The sequence below is a fragment of the Cuculus canorus genome, chromosome 22, assembly GCF_017976375.1.
Source record: "Cuculus canorus isolate bCucCan1 chromosome 22, bCucCan1.pri, whole genome shotgun sequence".
Taxonomy (NCBI): Eukaryota; Metazoa; Chordata; class Aves; order Cuculiformes; family Cuculidae; genus Cuculus; species Cuculus canorus.
Genome location: NC_071422.1, coordinates 2,805,909 through 2,824,331, shown reverse-complemented (window position 1 = coordinate 2,824,331; position 18,423 = coordinate 2,805,909). Strand labels below are relative to the sequence as shown.

The following is an 18,423-nucleotide window of genomic DNA, read 5'->3' as shown; positions in this document are numbered from 1 at the left end:
GGATTATGAAGAGCAGCTGAGGGCCATGAGGCTGTTTAGCCTGGAGAAGAGGAGGCTGAAGGGAGACCTCATCAATCTCTGCAGCTCCTGAGAGGAGGTTGTGGTGAGGTGGGTACTGGTCTTTTCCTCCAGGTAACAAGAGATAAGAAGAGAAGAAATGGTCTGAAGCCAGAGGAGGTTTAGATTGGATATTAGGAAACATTTCTTTACTGAAAGAGTGGTGGAGCACTGGCAGAGGCTGCCCAGGGCAGTGGTGGAGTCCCCATCCCTGGAGGGGTTAAAAAAATGTGCAGATGTGGCACTTTGGCATGTGGTTTAGTGGGCATGGTGGGGTTGGGCTGAAGGTTGTGCTTGGTCTTACAGGTCTTTTCTAGCTTTAATCATTCTATGATTCTAAGATTCTATAATGACTCAGGTGGAGGGAAGATGGAGGTCCTGCTGGCATGGTAGGACTGGAGGAGAGGCCAGAACCAGACAAGGACACCAAACCTTGTCTCTGCTGCAGGGGAGATGGCAGACCAAGGACTTAGGCTGCACCACCCTGCCCATGACCCAGGTAATGAGGAAACACCTGGAGCAGCATCCCTTCTCCTCCTTCTTCTCCTCTTGCTCCTCCTCCACACACACACAACTGGCCACTCTCCCTTCATCCCTCCTGTCCGTGGTTCTGCCCATGTCCACCTCTGCCCAGACCCCACTGTCCCAATTTCCCCATCTCAAGGAAGGTTTGCCCTTTGGGGTTGGGTGGCAGAATGCTATGGGGCTCAGCGTGTTACACGCTGGATGCTCTCCTCTTCAGATCATCCTGAGACCAGTTTGGCAGGTGACTTGCAGCAGCCAAGGCACCAGAGCATCCATCTGCTGATGGTGGGTATGGATCTTTCTGAGGGACAATGCTGGGACAGGACAGCTACAACTCCCCGTCCTGCCACCCTCACGTGCAAGGAGCAGCTCACACATGGGTGGCAGGAGATATCAGAGCTGGTCCTGCTCGCTCCATCCCCATTGAGCTCCTATTTTCCCTTTCAGCCTCATTCTTCCCACCTTGAACACCTTAATGAAGCTGGACACATCTTTGTAAGCACCCTGTCCCTACCTTCACATGATAAACCAAGGTGTTGAGTGACACCATCATCATCAAGAGCAAATTCGCTCCTGTCCCAGAGCCTGGGGCCTACAGGAGCTGGGATGATTGGATGGGAGCACCACGTCTTGCAGGATGCTTTTGCCCAAGCACTGTTGGAAGCTGGTAGGGAAAGGACCGAGCAAGGAATTGCACCAGGCAAGGGCTAAGCTGGCTGTGGTGGGAGAGAGGTGTGAGCCTGGACCCTGCAGCCCCAAACATCCCCATCACCCCTTTCTCTGCAGCTGCTGGGACCCTGCGCAGCTGGGCTCTGCTCTTCTTCCTCCCACCCTCCTCAGACCCGCTGCTTCCCAGCCTTTAGAAAACCAGGATGAGAGGAGTGGATGAGACACAGGGGAGGGTTTTGAGTAATAAAAATTCCTGAAATCCCAGCGCTTACGCTACAATTCCCTGCCTCCTTCTCCATGGCCACACAGGGTGCAGGCACCTGGCATGGGGCAAAGAGGACCAGAGGGGTCCCCCAGCTCTGCTCCTCAACTGTCTCTGACCATAAAGTAGTGTATGAGCAGCAGGGCCTGCTGCTTAACGAGGGCAGCGACAGCGTGCAGCTGCCTTAATAGAGATGCTCCTGCCTGGTGCCAGGCGGTTAAGTGATAATTAACCAGGTGCTTGGGAAGGTGATGCTGGAAACCAGCTCCTTGCTGCTGCTGCTGCGGGATAGAGGGCTGATCACCCACCTCTGTGCACCCCAGACCTGCAGATGCCTTGGCTGGGGCCATGTGCACCCAGAAACATGATGCTCCACACCGTTAGGGCTGAGTGAGACCGTAAGCAAGACAAGCATGGGAGTACCGGGCAGCTTTGATTGCTTTTAGGTGCAAGGAACAAAGCCACGCAACACCTGCCTATCACCTTCACCACCACCAGCCATCCTTGTCTGCAAGGGTAAATACTGATTTATTGGTGGGGAAACTGAGGCAGCAGGTGAGCAACACCAGCAGGTTTCTGCAGCATTATGTATAGAAGCATAGAATGGTTTAGGTTGGAAGGTCCAATTCCAGCCCCTGCCATGGGCAGGGACGCCTCCCACTGGATCAGGGGCTCCAAGCCCCATCCAACCTGGCCTGGAACCCCTCCAGGGATGGGGCAGCGACCACTGCTCTGGGCAACCTGGGCCAGGGCCTCCCCACCCTCACAGCAAAACGTTTCTGCCTAAGACCTCATGTCAATCTCTTCTCCTTCAGCTGAAAACCATTCCCACTCATCCTCTCCCTGCACTCCCTTAAGAGCCCCTCCCCAGCTTTCCTGGAGCCCCTTTCCATCCTGGAAGCTGCTCTAAGTTCTCCTTAGAGCCTTCTCTTCTCCAGGCTGAACAACTCCAACTCTCTCAGCCTGTCCTCATTCAGGAGGTGCTTCAGCCCTTGGATCATCTCTGAGACTTCCTCTGGAGTTGCTCCAATAGATCCATGTCCTTCCTGATTGACCAGGCACTGGGGTGACCCGGCAGCATGGACAAGGAGGTCTGAGCGCTGTCGTCCAAGGGAGGAGGTGGCTCGGGGTGATCATAGGGCGATGCACCCACTGCAGCAGAGGAGGAGAAATGCTGCTGGGGAAAATGGGCAGCACTGGACAGGGAGGGACTGTCCAGGCTATGACCCTCGTGCTCAGCTCGGCACCTGGGAGCTGAGCTTGGGATGGAAAAACAACGCTGGAAGAGCAGGTGAGAAATGTGGGAGAGTTTTGACTCATAAAGGTGAGACTGAGGGTAGAACCACCAAGTTCCAAGTGGGCAAAAGGCTGCTGAGAGAGGAGGGGACAATTCTGCCTCCAGGCTCACAGGGTAGGGGAATTAAGATATGGGTGTAAACCACAGCAAGGAAGATTTGGGCTAGATCCCAGGAGAAACGCTCCAGGGAGGAGGGAGGCACAGGGAGATGTGGAGCCTTCAATCTGAGGTCCAGAAGGTCGAGAGATTTGGGGTCATATTTGTCCCCAGGGTGCTCTGGCACGGCACGGTGGCTGCAGCCAGGCTGGCCAGGGCTTGTCTGGTGCTGGACTGGCTCACCTGCCTGGACCAGCTGGACTAGTAGATGTGGGGCTTGGCCAGCAGGTCCCTGTCTGTGTGGCAAGTGGGTGGGGAACACAACATCACAGCCCCCTGCTAGCAGGGTGGGCATCAGCAGCCGCCACCACCGCTGCAGGTTGGTGAAAGACAGCACTTGTCAGGTCCCTCCTGTAACACTTATTTATTATATTACATTCTATTTATTAGATTATATTACACTTTATTATATTATTAGAGCTGTCAGGCCAAACACTTCAAGGCTGGAATCATCAGCTTCTCAGTTGCTTGGGTAACCTTAGCCCGTCCCCTCGGACCACGGGTGGTGTTGCACGCGACTGGGGCATTGAAAATGCTGCTTCAGGCACAGCTGGTGGCAGCAGGGGTGACAAAGCCCCAGAGTGACCCGTGATCTCAGTGTCCATGTCCCCAGGGCCAGCAAGGCGGGTGCGATGGGGATGGAGGGGGGACACAGCTGCTGCTGGCACCCCGTCCCCAGAGGGTGTGGGGTGAGGGATGGGTGTGTGCATGAGGGGAGACTGAGATCAGACCTTAGAGCAGTTTCCAGTACATAAAATGGGCCTACGGGAAAGCTGGGGAGGGGCTCTTGATTAGGGAGTGCAGCAACGGGACGAGGGGGAACAGCTTTAAGCTGAAAGAGATGAGATCTTAGGCAGAAATGTTTTGCTGTGAGGGTGGGGAGGCCCTGGCCCACGGTGCCCAGAGCAGTGGTGGCTGCCCCATCCCTGGAGGGGTTCCAGGCCAGGTTGGATGGGGCTTGGAGCCCCTGATCCAGTGGGAGGTGTCCCTGCCCATGGCAGAGGGTGGCACTGGATGGGCTTTGAGGTCCCTCCCAACCCAAACCATTCCATGATTCTAGTAAACCGCACAACAACAGCGAAATCGAGGTTCATGCAGCCCTTGTGTGGATGGACCCCACTGACTCGAAGGTGGGAGCTTCCCAAAACAACCCAGCACACCCGACCTGCAAATCGTGGCACTGTTTTCTCTGGGTGCCTCTGAGAAGACTGCATTTTTTCATTCATTTTTCATTTCAAATTCACAACAACCACTCTCTAGGAAAAAAAAAAAAACAACTTCATTTCACCAAACCCCCTATGGATGGGGGTGTGCATTCGTGGAACTGGATGGCCTTTAGGGTTCCTTCCAACCCAAACCGTTCCATGATTCTAAGTGGGGACTTTGCAGCCTCGTGGATGTGAGGGGAGGCGGGTGCAGCCATGGGGGTGTGGGGGTGCATGGAGGGCCGGGGCTGCACCCCAGTGCCTGTGGGGCAGCAGAGAGGCTCCCATGGACCCCCAGCCCTGCATGGAACCAGTGGGATGGTGGGCATCTGTGGCTTTGACCTGGCTGAAACCGCATCCCCCTGCGGTGACAACACCGGGGGATCCGGGGGTGGGGAAGGAGTGGGGCAGGGACCCCAGGGCGGGAGCCGGGCGCTAGGACCCAGGGCGGGGTCGCCCAAACCCGGGGATGTGGGCGGGGCTTGAGCGAAGGGGGCGTGACCGCCTCGCAGAGGGGGCGTGGCCTCACGGCTTTTGGGCGTGATCTGCTGGTAGGCATAGCTAAGAGCACAGCGCTGAGAGGGCGTGGTCAGAGCAGGCGAGGGGCGTGGTCAGAACTGAGGGGGCGTGGCCCCCGTTGCCCGGGGCGCCGCGCGGGTGCAGCCGGCGCCCCTGACGTCACCGGCGAGGAGCGCCCACTTCCCCCTCCCCTCGCGGAACGCCCCTCGCGCTCGCAGCCAATGGGCGCGCGCGGGGGGCGTGTCCGAGCGGAGCCTCCCGCCAATCAGGAGGCGGCGGCGGCTCCGCCGCGACAATGGGGGGCGCCCGGGGCGCACGTGGGGCCGGGGTCTGCACCCCAGGGTGCGGGGGTGCAAGTTCGGGGCGGGGGGGGGAAGCTCAGGGCAAAGGAGGGGAGCTCGGTGCAAGGGAGGGGGAGCTCGGTGGAAACGGGGGGAGCCCGGTGCAAGAGGTGGGAGCTCGGTGCAAGGGGGAGGGGAGCTCGGTGCAAGGGGGGGAGCTCGGTGCAAGAGGGGGAGCTCGGTGCAAGGTGGGGCAGGTCGGTGCAAGGAGGGGAGCTCAGCGCAAGAGGGGGGAGCTCGGCGCAAGAGGGGGGAGCTCGGTGCAAACGGGGGGGGGTCGGTTCCAGTGGGGAGCTCGGTGCAAACGAGGGGGGCTCGGCTCCAATGGGGAGCTCGGTGCAGACGGGGGTCTCGGCTCCAACGGGGAGCTCGGTGCAAGGCGGGAGCTCAGCACCGGCAGCTCCTCTCCGTCCCGCCCCGCCGGGGCACTCCCTTCCCCGCCCCTCTCCCGCCCCTCCGGGCCCTCCCCCCGTGTCACGGCGGCGCCCGCATTCGGGGCCGGGCACGGCGGAGGGGAGGGGAGCGCCGGGACCGGACAGGAGCGCTCTGCAGCCGCCCCAGCATGTGGCCCGCCCGCGCCGTGGCGGCATCACGGCGGCGGCGGCGGCGGCGGGCGGGGGCGCGGCGGCTGGAACGGAGCGGGGGGGCGTAGGGGCGGGGAAGCCCCCGGTGCTGTCAGGTGCGTGTGCCGCCAGCATGGCTCCGCCGCAACGCAGGACCTAGCGGCCCCGAGCCGCCCCGCTGGAGGCTGCCCCCGCCCGGCATCATCATCACCCCCCCCCCCCCCCCCGCATCCCGCTTCTCCCCGCCCAGGTGCCCCACAGCCCGCCCGGGACCGAGGATGCCGCCCGCTTCATCTGTTGCTGCCTGACCGCCCGGTACCAGCTCGGTCGCTCCGGTTCATCTGTTGCCGCCTGACCGCTCGGTGCCAACCCGGTGACTCCGGTTCATCTGTTGCCGCTTGACCTCTCGGTGCCAGCCCGGTGGCTCCGGTTCATCTGCCGGTCGCTCCGGTTCATCTGTTGCCGCCTTGACTGCTTGGTGCCAGCCCGGTCGCTCCGGTTCATCTTTTTACCGTCTGACCGCTCGGTACCAACCCGGTGACTCCGTTTCGGTGCCAGCCCGGTGGCTCCGGTGCATCTCTTGCTGTCTGACCTCTCGGTACCCGCCCGGTGGCTCCGTTTCGGTGCCAGCCCGGTGGCTCCGGTGCATCTCTTGCTGTCTGACCTCTCGGTACCAACCCGGTGACTCCGTTTCGGTGCCAGCCCGGTGGCTCCGGTGCATCTCTTGCCGTCTGACCTCTCGGTACCCGCCCGGTGGCTCCTCTCTTGCCTGAGCGCTCGGTGCCAGCCCCGGTGCATCCTCCGCCGATGGATGCGGCGCTCCCCGCAGCCTCCCCGCTGCCCTTTGTGCCGGCAACGATTCCGGAGCTCCGCGGCTGGTAATAAAAAAAAAAAACAAACAAAACCCAAACCAACCAAAAAAAAAAACCCCAGAAACCAAACCAACCCGGGGCCGGAGAGGCGACCGATGACCATGCAGCGGCCGCCCCGGCTCGTCTCTCCCGGTAGCCTCCGGTTTCCCAGCGTGGAACCGGGCAGAGCCGCCTCCTAGAGCTGATCCGGACTTGGGGCTGCCGGGACCGGGCACCCGGAGCGGCTCCTCCTTCCCTCCTCCCCTCCAACCCAGCTTGGGGTCCGTCTTCACACTCCTCTCCCTCTTGTTTTTCGGGGTTTTTTTTCCCCCTTATTTTTCTTTTTTTCCCCCCCCCCTTCTTTTTCTTTTTTTTCCCCTTATTTTTCTTCCCCCCCCTTATTTTTCTTTTTTTATTCCCCTTATTTTTCTTTTATTTTTTCCCCCTTGTATTTGGGGTTTTGTGTTTTCTTTTTCTTTTCTTTTTTTTTTTTTAATTATTTTTTGGGGTGGAAACCCACCATAACTCCGCGGAGGGGGTTATTGGTGTGTGTGTGTGGGGGTGGGACCATGGAAGAAAAGCTCCAGGCGCATCAGGTGGAGATCGACCCGGATTTCGAGCCGCAGAGCCGACCCCGGTCCTGCACTTGGCCTCTCCCGCACCCTGACTTCGCGGCGGAGGAAGAGGATGGGGTTTCGGCAGGGGGACCCCCGGCTCTGGCAGCGCCAACGGGTACCGGAGAAGGAGCTGAGAACACGGTGGCCCAGGTGGAGCGCAGAGCCGCTGCTGCAGCCCCCCTGCCACCCCCTGGCACGGACATCGGGCAGCTCCGCAAAGCCAAGACGTCCCGAAGGAACGCTTGGGGTAACCTCTCCTATGCCGACCTCATCACCAAAGCCATCGAGAGCTCGCCTGAGAAGCGCCTCACCCTCTCCCAGATCTATGACTGGATGGTGCGATACGTCCCCTACTTTAAGGATAAAGGAGACAGCAACAGCTCCGCTGGATGGAAGGTACCCAACACCCCTGACCCCAAACCCAGCACAACTTTCCCTCCTGCTCCCAAAGGCTCGATGGATGTTTCTCCTGGGGCTCTGGATGCTTCTTTTGGGGCAGCTGGAGTTTGCCCCTAACTGTGAGGCTGGGGAGGGATCCCCACTTTCCTCGTGGTTGTGAGGGGAAAAGGATTTGGTCAAGTTTTGGGGAGAGCAGGTGCCTTGTGGTGTTGCGCATTGGAAGTGGGATGATCTTGTCCCCGGTTCACCCGCTGCCGGAGTGGGAGCCACCATCGTCCTTTGCGAGGTCAGGGAGAGGGGATGGCAGCTGGGAGGGGGTTTATCCCACTCTCCCACCAGCCTGGGAGCACCAGTGAACAACAATCCCACCACCCCTGTCCCTGCCTGCGGGCACCCCAGCCGTGCCAGGTCCCTGGCGTGCCAGGGAGTGCTGTCCCCAGGTGTCTCCAGGCTGGCTTTTACCCAGTTCTGGGTAAAGGACCCACTTTTACCCAGCGCATCCGCCCCATCTCAGCCCCCACCTTCCCTGGGGTCACCAGGACCCCCGTGCTCAGCGCTGGCGTTCCCTGGCTCTGCTCCCGCCTGGCACTCTGGGCTTGTTGGAGATCCCGGGTGTGCGGAGCAAACCCCCTCTTGCTTGGTGCCAGCTGCGGCTGCATCGCACCGACCGTCCTGGCACCGGGCGAGGGTCCTGGGGGGGGTCACAGCAGCCCCTGCCCCTCCGGCTGGTGCTCGGAAGGGGAATGAGGTTGTCCATGTCCAGATGGTGTCAGTAAAAAGGAGACGGTTTCTCTTAAGCCCTACCCTAAGCCCTGTTACCTCCAGCGTGATTAGTGTGTAACGAGGCTTTGGGGGCTCTAATTCCGCCTGCGGTCCTGGCACCGTGCGCCCTGGCTCTGTCACCCAGGTGGCCTGAGCTGGCCCACCTCGGGGGATCCTTGGTTGCAAACAGGGCTGTTTTGGGGCCAAAGAGCACTGGTGGTCAGAGCATGGGGTTTCATCGAGGTTGTGCATCCTCTCTTCCCTGCTCCACTGGTGACGGGTGGGTGGGGGACAGCCGGTGGCCCCCGGTGTGGAGATTCACTGGCGATGGGTGCTGGGGGCTGCGGAGGGCGCAGGAGGCGGTGGTTGTGTAGGATCAAGACCTTTGTGGGTGGTGAAGCCCCCACTGGGGCGAGACCTTCATGGCCCTGGGTGTGTATTGCGGGAGAAGGGTCTCCCCAAGACTGGTACCCTTTGGGGGACAGTGTGAGGCACCCACTGGTGGGGTTTGGGGACACGGCAGGTTTGTCAGGGCTCTGGTGAGGCTGGGATGAGGAGCGCATGGATTCCTAGGCAGCCGCGTGTGTCACTGGGGGTGTGGGATGACTGGGACCCCCCTGGCTGGGTGCCCCTGAAGGTGCCCCTGAAGGGCAGCCCAGGGCAAGGAGATGGAGCTGTGAAGTTTGTGTGCCCAGCCGTGGCCGGGCAGGAGCAGGGAAGGGGATGCTGGTGTCTCCTGGTGCTGGCACGCGAGCTAAAGCCACTGAGCAAAGCTCTCCCCATGTGGGAAGGACCCTGGCTGGGGACAGTGGGAACAGCAGCCGTCCTCGTCACAGGCGAGTGTGGGGTTTTGATCCACTCACGGCTTGCACGGGACGGAGGAGTGACCAGTGTCCTCTCTGGGCGTGCCAGGGCTTGCCCAGGGGACAGTGGCAATGCATGGGTGTATCGATGCAGGTGTGCAAGGTGGCAGAAGCTTCCCGTCCTGCCTACACCAGCACTGGCTTTTGGCCCCTGGGTGAGAACAGGCTGTGACAGCAGCATTGCCTGGTGGAGGCGACCCTCGAGGACATCCATCCTCCCGGCAGAGCAGGAGTGGCCTTTTCCCATGTCAGCTATCACCTGGGAAGTCTCTGGTGTGTCCCAGAGCCATGGGAGGGTCAACAGGTTCTCCTGGGAAAGCCTCCACCAGGGAGCATGTGGGAACAACGTGGGGTGTTCCGCCCTGTCCCTTGCCGTCCTTCCTGGTGTCCTTTTGGGTAGGGATGGTCCCTGACCTGTGTCCCTGCTCAGGGCGCTGCCATGGGGACCCCATCACTGGTTGGTGCCTTTCTGCATCCCTGGTGGCTTCTTGGTGTGTGATGAGCCAAGGGGAAGGACAGTCTTGGAGTCCAGCTGCTGTTGGGTGCGAAGGGACATTTACAAGGGGCGCTCACTTGGGTGGGCTTTCCTAGGGGTGCCTCGGCTTGGGATGCTCCCCACCTTCCTGGCTGTTCTCTGGGTTGGAGCAGCTCCGCCGTGGCTGTGCCGCTCGCCCTCGAGGCTGCGGGCAGGTGGCTCTGCTGCCCGGGCGGCGCTGCTGCTCCCTCCTGGAAGCCCCAGGAGCTTAAGGAAATGGAGCACCGTTTCCTTGGCACCAGGGATTAAACCTCACTGCCCAGCACTTGGGGAAATGCCCTCCTCACCTGCCTGCACCCGGGGTCTGTCCTGATGCCACCGGTGCCCGTCCCCAGCGGGGGTTGGCATCGCCCCAGGCTGCGAAGCGGTGTGTGCAGACCACCTTTGCTTGATGGTCTCGCTTGGTGTCGGGGATTCAACACCTTCCCCGCAGCCCCGTGTCCCTCCTGGCTGTCCTTCTGGGCTGTCCCTTGCCTGAGACCCCCTGGGTGTCCCCACGCATCCCTCCCCGGAGCAGGCTGGCACCTCGTGGTGCCGCGGGAGCATTTGAGGTGCTGGGCAGTCGATCCTGGTGTAACGAGCTGCTGGTGGGTTATTAAAGAGCCCCCGGAGATGCCGTGTCCTCCTGCACCGGGCCTGGGAGAAGCATGATGGATTTCAAGCGGTTCATTACCCAGCACAGCAGTGTCCGAGGGGAGGCCCCGCTAATAGGTTGCTCCTTTAATTAGCTCCTTTGCAGCCTCCCCACACCAGGGAGAACTGGGTGGGACTGAGGAGGTCGGGGAGCCCGACTAAGGGCATGGCATCCTCGTGGGGTCTGGCAGGACTTCTCCAAACCCCTTTGCCCTCCCTCAGCTGGACCCGTTCCTCCATCCAGACAGAAATGGAGATGCTGCACCCATGCCTGGCCGTGGTGTCCGAAGTCTCCGTCAGAGATCTGTTGCCCAGGAACCTCCAGGAGGGGAAAGATGCAGGCGCAGGTTGTATTTTGGGGTCAGTCTTCCCCTTCCCTGCCAAGCTGTGGGGTGCGTTACATGGTTTTATGGTGAGGTAAACTGAGGCAGAGCATAGAAACAGCTCATCTATGCTTAGCATCAGGGCCAGGACCCAGGCAGGAGGATGAGGGGGTGCTCCATCTGCCACTGCCCGCTGCGCTGAGCACCCCACGGGGCTCCCCGTGCCGCAGCGGGCTGGGCCAACACGTTAGGCTCGTGCACTGGGAGCTGCTGCTGCTTCCCGATGCAGGGCAGCAGGCGCCTGCTGACTGACAGTTCTGCTTAATTAGGGAGTTGTTATTTTATCAATTCCAAAGCGCTTGAAGTTTTCTGCTCCAGCTCACGCTTTCCACTTGTTAATGGGAAACCAACACCCTCCATCAAAAAGGCAGCGGCACTGATGCATTTTAAAGGTTTCTGCTTGCTCCAGTTTGACATCCAAAATATAACAATCAAGCAATCAGCTAGTGGATGCCTGTTTGATGTGGCTCTGACAGCGCTGAAAACCTTAATTTCCCAGCCCTCTCCTACACCTCCTCCTCTTTTTTATATCCCTGGGTTGGTACCGTGCTGGCTGCTCTCATTTTGAGGATTGGGGCTGTCGAGTCCTGCTGTCCCCTGCGAGCTGGGAGCGCTGGGCTGTGCAGAGGCACCCCTTCCACGTGCCACCTTCGCCTGGCAGGAAATGGAAATCAGGGAGAAAAAGGAGTGGAAAAGGTGTGAGTGCCTCTTGCTGCCCAAGGGTTTGGGGCGCACCTGGATCCTTCACCTCCCTGCAGGGCACGGAGACACCCGAGGGACATCCCTGCCCCTGGGCGAGCAAAGGGAGGCAGAGAACAACCCCATAGACACGGCAGGAGCTCTGTCACGGTGCCACCCGCTGCCTGAGCCCATGCCCTTCCCTCTCCGATGGGGGCTCCTACATCTGCGAGGAAGTTGCCCGGTGCAGATGGAGAGGCTCAAAACCAGCTCCTGGCACTGATGGAGACAACTTTCTGCTGGCAGAGGGCAGCTTGGGCACCAGCGAGGGACCGGGTGGCACTGTGGGGAGGTGGGACAGCGACGAAGGAGGGAGCTATGTGGAGGGCAGGGTGACATGGCTCTTGGGTGACGTGTTCTGGGGTCGCATGGTGGGCTCACTCCCATTTCCACCGGGATTAGCAGTGTGCGTGGCTGCCTGGCAGCGGGCTGAGCGTGGGTCAGGGCTCCCGTGGGATGGTTTGACTTGGCTCAGCTCCGCTCCCGTATCCCCATCCTCTCCATATATGGAGATTTTTCCAGCTGCACCGACAGCCCGATGCTCCCCGGAGAACTGCCCGTGGCTGGAGCAGAGGCGCTGGGGGAGCCTGGCTGTCCTGGGAGCTGAGCAGAGCCACGGGGAGCCTCGGACTCCTTCACCCTAGGAAGCCCCTCGGCTCCATCCCTCAAGCGAATCATAGAAACCTTTGGTTGGAAAAGACCTTTGAGGTCATCGAGTCCAACCGTCTCTGCCCACTTCTAAACCACATCCCTGAGCACTTCATCCATCCGTCCTTTAAATAAGGATAACACCCTGGTTCTCTGGTCCCCATGTGTGCGATGCCCTTGGGGTCTCGCTGATGTAGGGGGACACCCTGCCCCTTTCCTGCAGCACAGGTGGGGCCTCGCCCATCTACCCATCCCTTTGGCATCCTGAGGCTGGAGTGAGGATTCCTCGCCTGTCCCCATCTTCACACAGGGATGGGGAGCCTGCACGCTTCCCCACGGAGCTGCTGCGATGTGTGCTGCCAGCGTGGCTGTGAGGGATCGCCCGGGCTTCTCTCCTTCTTCCCGCCTTGTTTTTTTTCTCTCCGTTTGGAGGTTTTCATCTTCCTTCTAATTCCACCCCCCCCACCCCCCCCCCCTTTCCCTTCTTCTGGAATCACTTTTCATGCAGTGCTAACTGCTGAAGTAACACAAACCTGCTAAATGGTCCAGCTTTATGATAGCATAAAAATGATACTACAGCAGTGAGTGGGGCTTTATTAAACCCAAGGGAAAGGCTCCAAATGAACAGCTTGCTCTGCTCTTAGCTTCCCCACCACCCCCGCCCCCTTTATTTTTAATAACCACTGGAATATAAACTACAGTTAAGATCCTGTGGGCTAGAAGAGCACTCACAGCCCAGCGTTGCCTCCGTCCGTCCCCACGTGCGGGTCCCTGTGTGCATCCCACCCTCCCACCTGCCTGATGCTGTGATGGGAGGACCAGTATCCCGGGCTGGGAAATGAGTTTCCTGGTGTTTGGCTTTATACTTAAAAAGCTTCACAGATATTTTTGCAGGGATGCAGTGTCCTCGGTGCCTTGGGCTGGGCATGATGTGGGAGTGAGCTAGAGCTCCTTGGTTCGACTTCCCATCCCAGTGGGATCCTCACTGGGGTGTCTGTGATGGCAGGAGGTCGCTTGGGCTTTGGGAAGGGGCTGGACCCCGTTACCACCGTGTCCGCACAGAGGAAGCAGGCAGGAAGGGGATGAACGTCCCTTCCCACCGCTGCAGCAGGGTCCAGGCTATCTCTGCATCCCCGGGGTCCACCCCAAGCCCCGGTGCCACCATGCTCTGAGTCCTCCCTTGGAGGGGATGCTCTGGAGCTGGGTATGGGGTCTCCCCCTTGCTCTGCCACCCGCTGCACCCCAGCCGTGCCCTCACCCTGGGTATGGGGTCTCCCCTTGCTCTGCCCCCCAGCCCTGCCCTTGCCCTGCACCCACTCGCAGTGGGCTCGCTGCACCCTGATTGCGTTACTTTTAATTAGCCCGATGCTTCCCATCGGCTCCTCTCTCCCGCTGAAGGTGCCTGATTAGTGCCGAGGTGAAAGGCACTTTGGGTTACGGAAGGACACGCGGAGCAGCTCGCCTGTCTGCCGCTGAAGCTCATTTTGGACAGCATCTGTTCATTATTATGTGGTGCCTTGGCTGGGCGCCAGCCAGGAGAACTGAAAGCCCCCGGCACAAAGCTTGCTTTCACCCACAGCGGGGAGGAAGAGGAGGAGGTGATTGGCACTGGGAGGGGGCATGGGGAGCCCCAAAGCAGCCCTGCCCTCCCAGCAGGGATGCTCCAGCATCCCAGAGCATCCTGAGCTGCCGCCTGCTGTGGGGTGTCCAGCTCCGTGGGGACTGCTGGCTGTTCCGAGGGGCTGCGGCAGAAACGGGCGTCTGCCTGGGGGGGAAGCAGAAGGATGGAGTGACGTTGGGGTCCGTGTGGGTGATGCCTGCTTTTTCTGGAGGCGGCTCATCCTTCCCCTCCCCAGAACACCATGCCCCTGGCTGTGCCCGTCGGAGCTTGAGAGCAGGGAGGCTCCCGGGCTTTGCTGCCTGCTGGCCCTCTGGGCATGAGTTCCAGGGTTGATGCCCATCCCCGCTGCCTCCCCTGCTTTGCTCCCCCCAAGCCAGGGGTGCAGCAGTGACGCAGCTTGCCACTCTGTCCCTTGGGGACACGGGTTTCTGAAACAGCCCTGGATGCTGGCAAACAGGGACAAGTAGGGGTGCCAGGACGGGCACCCCATGCCTGAGCTTGCCCGCTGGGCTGGGCAGAGAACGTGGAGCTGCAGGCGGTGATGCTGCAGGGCATCCACCGCCTGTGCACGCACGCTGGAATTTGCACGCGTTCCCTCACACGCCTGTGCATTCGGGGCACGGCACGAGCACACACGGCACACGTGCGCTCACCCCCGCACGTTGCAGCGGGATGCACGTTGGGTGTGCGAGGGCAGAGCGGGGAAGGAGCCTCAAAGGAGCCTTGGACTGGCTGGCGCCGCTGCATGGTTCTCCTGGGAGCATGGGCTGGTGGCAGCATCCCCGTGTCCCCAAGGGCTGGGAGGGGACAGTGTTGCCTTGTGATGGGTGGTGGGGACCTGGGTGCTTTTGGAGGCTTAGTTGTGGTTTGACAGGCGATGGGAAGCCCAAGGAGCAGCCACTTTTGATTTGCTGGGAAGGGAAAAGCGAAAAAAAAAAAATGAAAGAACTCCCCAAAAAGCAAAGGAAAAAAAACAACCCCAAGAAGGAGAAGAAAGGCAAGGGTTGTTGGGAGCCACCTGGCACGGTGCCAGCCTGGGGACGCTCCGGAGCAGACATGCCAAGCTGTAATTGCAGACAGGCTCGTTTCAAGAGACGAGACGGTTATTTTTAACTCGTGTTAAGGTAATGCACTTGATCGCCTGCCTGCTGGTTCAAAAGTTCAACACACACCCCACTCCCCAAACCCTGCCTTTGCTTGCCCACCCTATGGCGGTACCCCTGAGTGCCCCTGGGAAGGCACATCCCGGCCCCGCGGTCGGACACGGCGGCGCTGCCAGCCACCCTCGCCCTCCCCAGGGCAGCCTTTGTGTCTCCCAGAGAGTCTGACTCCAATCCTGCGGGATTGGGAGGAGGCTGCGGCCAGGGCCAGCCCTGGGGTACAGAGGAGATGGGCGTTCGCGGGGCTGTGCCAGTTCCATGCCCAGCTTTGGCGCTGCCGAGGTCTGTGAGGGATGGGTGCTGGGTACTGGGGTGCTGGATCTTGCTCAGAGTCCGATGAGAAAGCCCTGCAATGTTGTGTGCGGCGTCCTTGCTCGCTCTCTGAGGTCCCCAAGTGCTTTCCAGTCATGGTCCCATGCGCTGGTGGCTGTTCCACCTTGGCAGCTGCTGCATCTCCTCCAGCAGCCGGGCTGGCAGGGCTGGCAGGGCAGTATGGAAGTAGAGGGAGATGGGTTCTCACCTCTTGGGCTTTTGGGGGTTCCTTGCGATGCAGGGCTGAGCCTCCAGACCACCCATCTGGTCGGACCATGCACCAGGCGTGATGCTCCCGGTGCCGCCTGTCGGTGCATGCTGAGGACTGTGCAAGCACCTCAGCCTCGGCTGCTGACAGTGGGAGAGCCCAAAAGCCAGGCAGAGGGATTTATTGCCTCTTTTTTTTGGCCTTAAACCGTATTGCAATGTGCCAGGAGGTCCTGGGAGCCCTCTGCTCCCCTGAGATGGGAGCTGGCTGCATGGGTCCCAAGAGCTGCCAGGCTAGAGAGCATGGGGACCAGCCTGGCTCCTGCTCCCTGACCTCTGCCCAAACCATCCGAAGCTAAAGAGGAGCAGAAATGCTCCCAACGTGTCAGGTTTGGACCTGTAGTAGCTGTAATTAATCCTTTGGCCCCCTTATCAGCCTCCCCAGAAGCTCAGCCAGTGGGAATGAAGCCCTAGGGTGCTCCGGAGCAGGAGCAGTGTGTCTGTCCCCCTGTCCCCAAATGCCCTCTCGCCCTGGTTCATGGCGTCAGCAGTTTGCCAGACGGCCGGGAACTCCCCGCGTGGCTGAGATCTCTTTTGTCCTCGGCTGTCGCAGGGCTGGGTCTGCCAGCTGCAGGTGCTTTGCTGCTCTCCCTTCCCGCTGCCATGGTTCAGCTTTCCCTCCCATTGGATGTAGCTGCTTTCGGCAGGAGCGCTGAGGTTCGCAGTTTGGGGGAATGGAGGGGAGTTTAGACCCGCTGGCCACAGTTTGTGGCATTTTTCTGCTCACCAGGGCTGGCTGCTGCACCTCACGGCTGTGCATCATCTGCCGGAGTGGATAAATCAGAGGGAATAGCCCGGCTGCATCCGCCGTGAATTGTGGGGCCATTATCTGTAATGAGTTCAACAAGGATGCACGGCGTGAGCCGCGGGGGGAGCCTCACTGGGATTATTCCTGAACCGTGGCCCTGGCGGCTGCCTCTGCGAGGGGGTTACATGGCTACGCACTTCGCTGCTCCGTGTTTGCAGAACCTGTGTGGTGGGAAGGTCAGCCCATCGTCTCTTTGCACACAGGGACGGGGAGCAGAGGGGAGCTGGGAGGCCGTGTGGGTACCATCGGCTCCATCCTGGTGGGACTGGGCACCGCAGCAGTGTGTGCCAATGTTTTGAGCACTCTTGGAGCCTTCCTGGGCTCTGGAATGAGTTTGGTAGTGCAGGACTGGGTGTGCCTGGTGCAGCCTCTAAGGATGGGAGAGGTAGGGAGAGCATGACTGGGACCCTGCTTGGGACCTTGCTCAGGACCATGCTTGCTTGGGACCCTGCTTGGGACCTTCTTCAGCAGCTGCTCCACTGGCTCCTTCCGCTGTGAGCGCAGGGCCATGGAGCCATCCTAAGCCACTGCACAGCCAGTCGGAGCTGCTGGGAGCTGCTGGGAGCTGCTGGGAGCAGTGGGGAGCAGGTTTAAGCAGGACGAAGGGTGAGTCCCCAGCTCCTCACGGTCACGCTGATGGGTTGAGGCAGCCACGATGCTTCTGTCACCTCCTGCCTGCGAGCTGCCTGCCCCTTGCACCCTCCCTGCCCAGGTGGAGAGCACGTGTGGGGCTGCAGGGAGGAATCAACCCGACAGGATCATAAATTTGGGGTTTTTTTTTGAGCCTGTCAAACCCCTGCCTGTCCCAGGGATGTAAGACAGCGTTTTATTGCCTCCTGCTTGATGGTTGTTCCCTTCTCCTCTGCGGCTGTGATTTATCTCTGCACTTTGCGCTGATTGGATTAGAAGTTTAAATGCTAAGGGTGCATAACAATATATTTTTCTTATTAATATTAAAAAATCATTATTGGATTTTTTATAGTTCTGTTTTGAATTGAATCCCCTTGCTTGATTTATTCTCTCTCCCAGAGTAGAATTTAATGCTAATAGGAACAATCATTGCTTTGTTTTGAATCTTTGACTGTTTGGAAAACTTTCCTTGCAAAGGGAAATTAACGGTGTTATTAAGAGTCCATTAAAAGGGGGTTTGCCCATTCCTGGCGATTACCTGTGAGCTGGAGAGACAACAACAAGCAAAGACAAAGAGTCTCCTTTGCAGGGCTATCTGCTTACATCCTTTCCTAGGTATAGCCCAATTATTGTGCCGATTATTCTAATCAGCTCTCTTCCATCGCAGGTATTAATTGCAAGGCCGTTGGTTTGATTTCTTGCGGGACGGTGGGTGCTGAACACGTGTACGTGGTGACGGAGCGCGACTGCTCTGCGCTCACCTCAGCATGGTGAAAGGCAGGGGCTCGGCTGCCAGCGATGGGTCTTTGGGGACCACAGGGCTGCTCTGCTTCCCGCTGGATTCATGATTTTGAGGCAAATATCATAGAATCGTAGAATGGTTTGGGTTGGAAGAGACCTCAAAGCCCATCCAGACCCACCTCCTGCCATGGGCAGGGACACCTCCCACTGGATCAGGGGCTCCAAGCCCCATCCAACCTGGCCTTGAACCCCTCCAGGGATGGGGTAACCACTCTCTCCGGACAAGCTGTGCCAGGGCCTCCCCACCCTCGCAGAATATGAGCAGCAGAATGTCGGCTCCCGGCTGATGCCTCTCGCAGCATCCACAGGGCTGTGGGTACCAAATAGGTGGTGGGATGGAGGATGCTGGATTTCCTCCTTGTGCTGCCCTTGATCAATGAATGATGCATCTGTCTGCGTGTGGGGACCGCTCATCGCCCACCCAGCACATGGGTTGCGCACAGTGTGCTTCTCTTTCAGCTGCCTGCAGCCCACAGGGCTCCGGCAGGCAATGGGGCTGGGCACGTGGAGACAGGCAGGTAGGGATGGGGCAGGGAATGTCCTGTTCCTGGGGGTGTTCAAGGCCGGGTTGGATGGGACCTTGAGCAGCCTGATCCAGTTGGAGGTGTCCCTGCCCTTGGCAGGAGGACTGGAATTCGATGATCTTTAAGGTCCCTTCCAACTCAAACTGTTCTGTGATTTCATGATTCTATGATGCCAGGTGGCTGGTGACGTGCCTGGGCTCCACGCACGGCACTGGGATGGGTGCAGCGGTGACGGGGAGCTGTGCCAGGCTTGGCGCGTGGCCGGCACGGTTGGCAG

General features: G+C 59.7%; 2 protein-coding genes across 2 annotated transcripts in view; both read left to right on the top strand.

Annotated features, from left to right (window-relative positions):
- Nucleotides 1-5,346: 5,346 nt before the first annotated feature.
- On the top strand, nt 5,347-5,996 carry LOC128854298 (homeobox protein engrailed-1-like). Its single transcript, XM_054086494.1, has 2 exons — nt 5,347-5,710; nt 5,845-5,996. Exons 1-2 carry the CDS (start codon nt 5,356-5,358, stop codon nt 5,994-5,996), a joined length of 507 nt encoding a protein of 168 aa, XP_053942469.1. The 5' UTR covers nt 5,347-5,355.
- Nucleotides 5,997-6,952: 956 nt separating this feature from the next.
- Nucleotides 6,953-18,423, top strand: part of FOXO6 (forkhead box O6) — a 43,317-nt gene continuing 31,846 nt past the window's right edge. The window contains exon 1 of the mRNA XM_009565770.2: nt 6,953-7,458. Coding sequence (XP_009564065.1) covers nt 7,015-7,458 — 444 coding nt within the window. The 5' untranslated portion in view covers nt 6,953-7,014. The remainder of the gene's footprint in view (nt 7,459-18,423) is intronic.

Bases quoted from the DNA above. Each gene is read 5' to 3' on its own strand.
- LOC128854298 (XM_054086494.1), top strand. From the start codon at position 5,356: ATGGGGAGCTCGGTGCAGACGGGGGTCTCGGCTCCAACGGGGAGCTCG. The intron at 5,711-5,844 runs GTGCGTGTGCCG...CTCCCCGCCCAG, and splicing joins GAAGCCCCCGGTGCTGTCAG to GTGCCCCACAGCCCGCCCGG.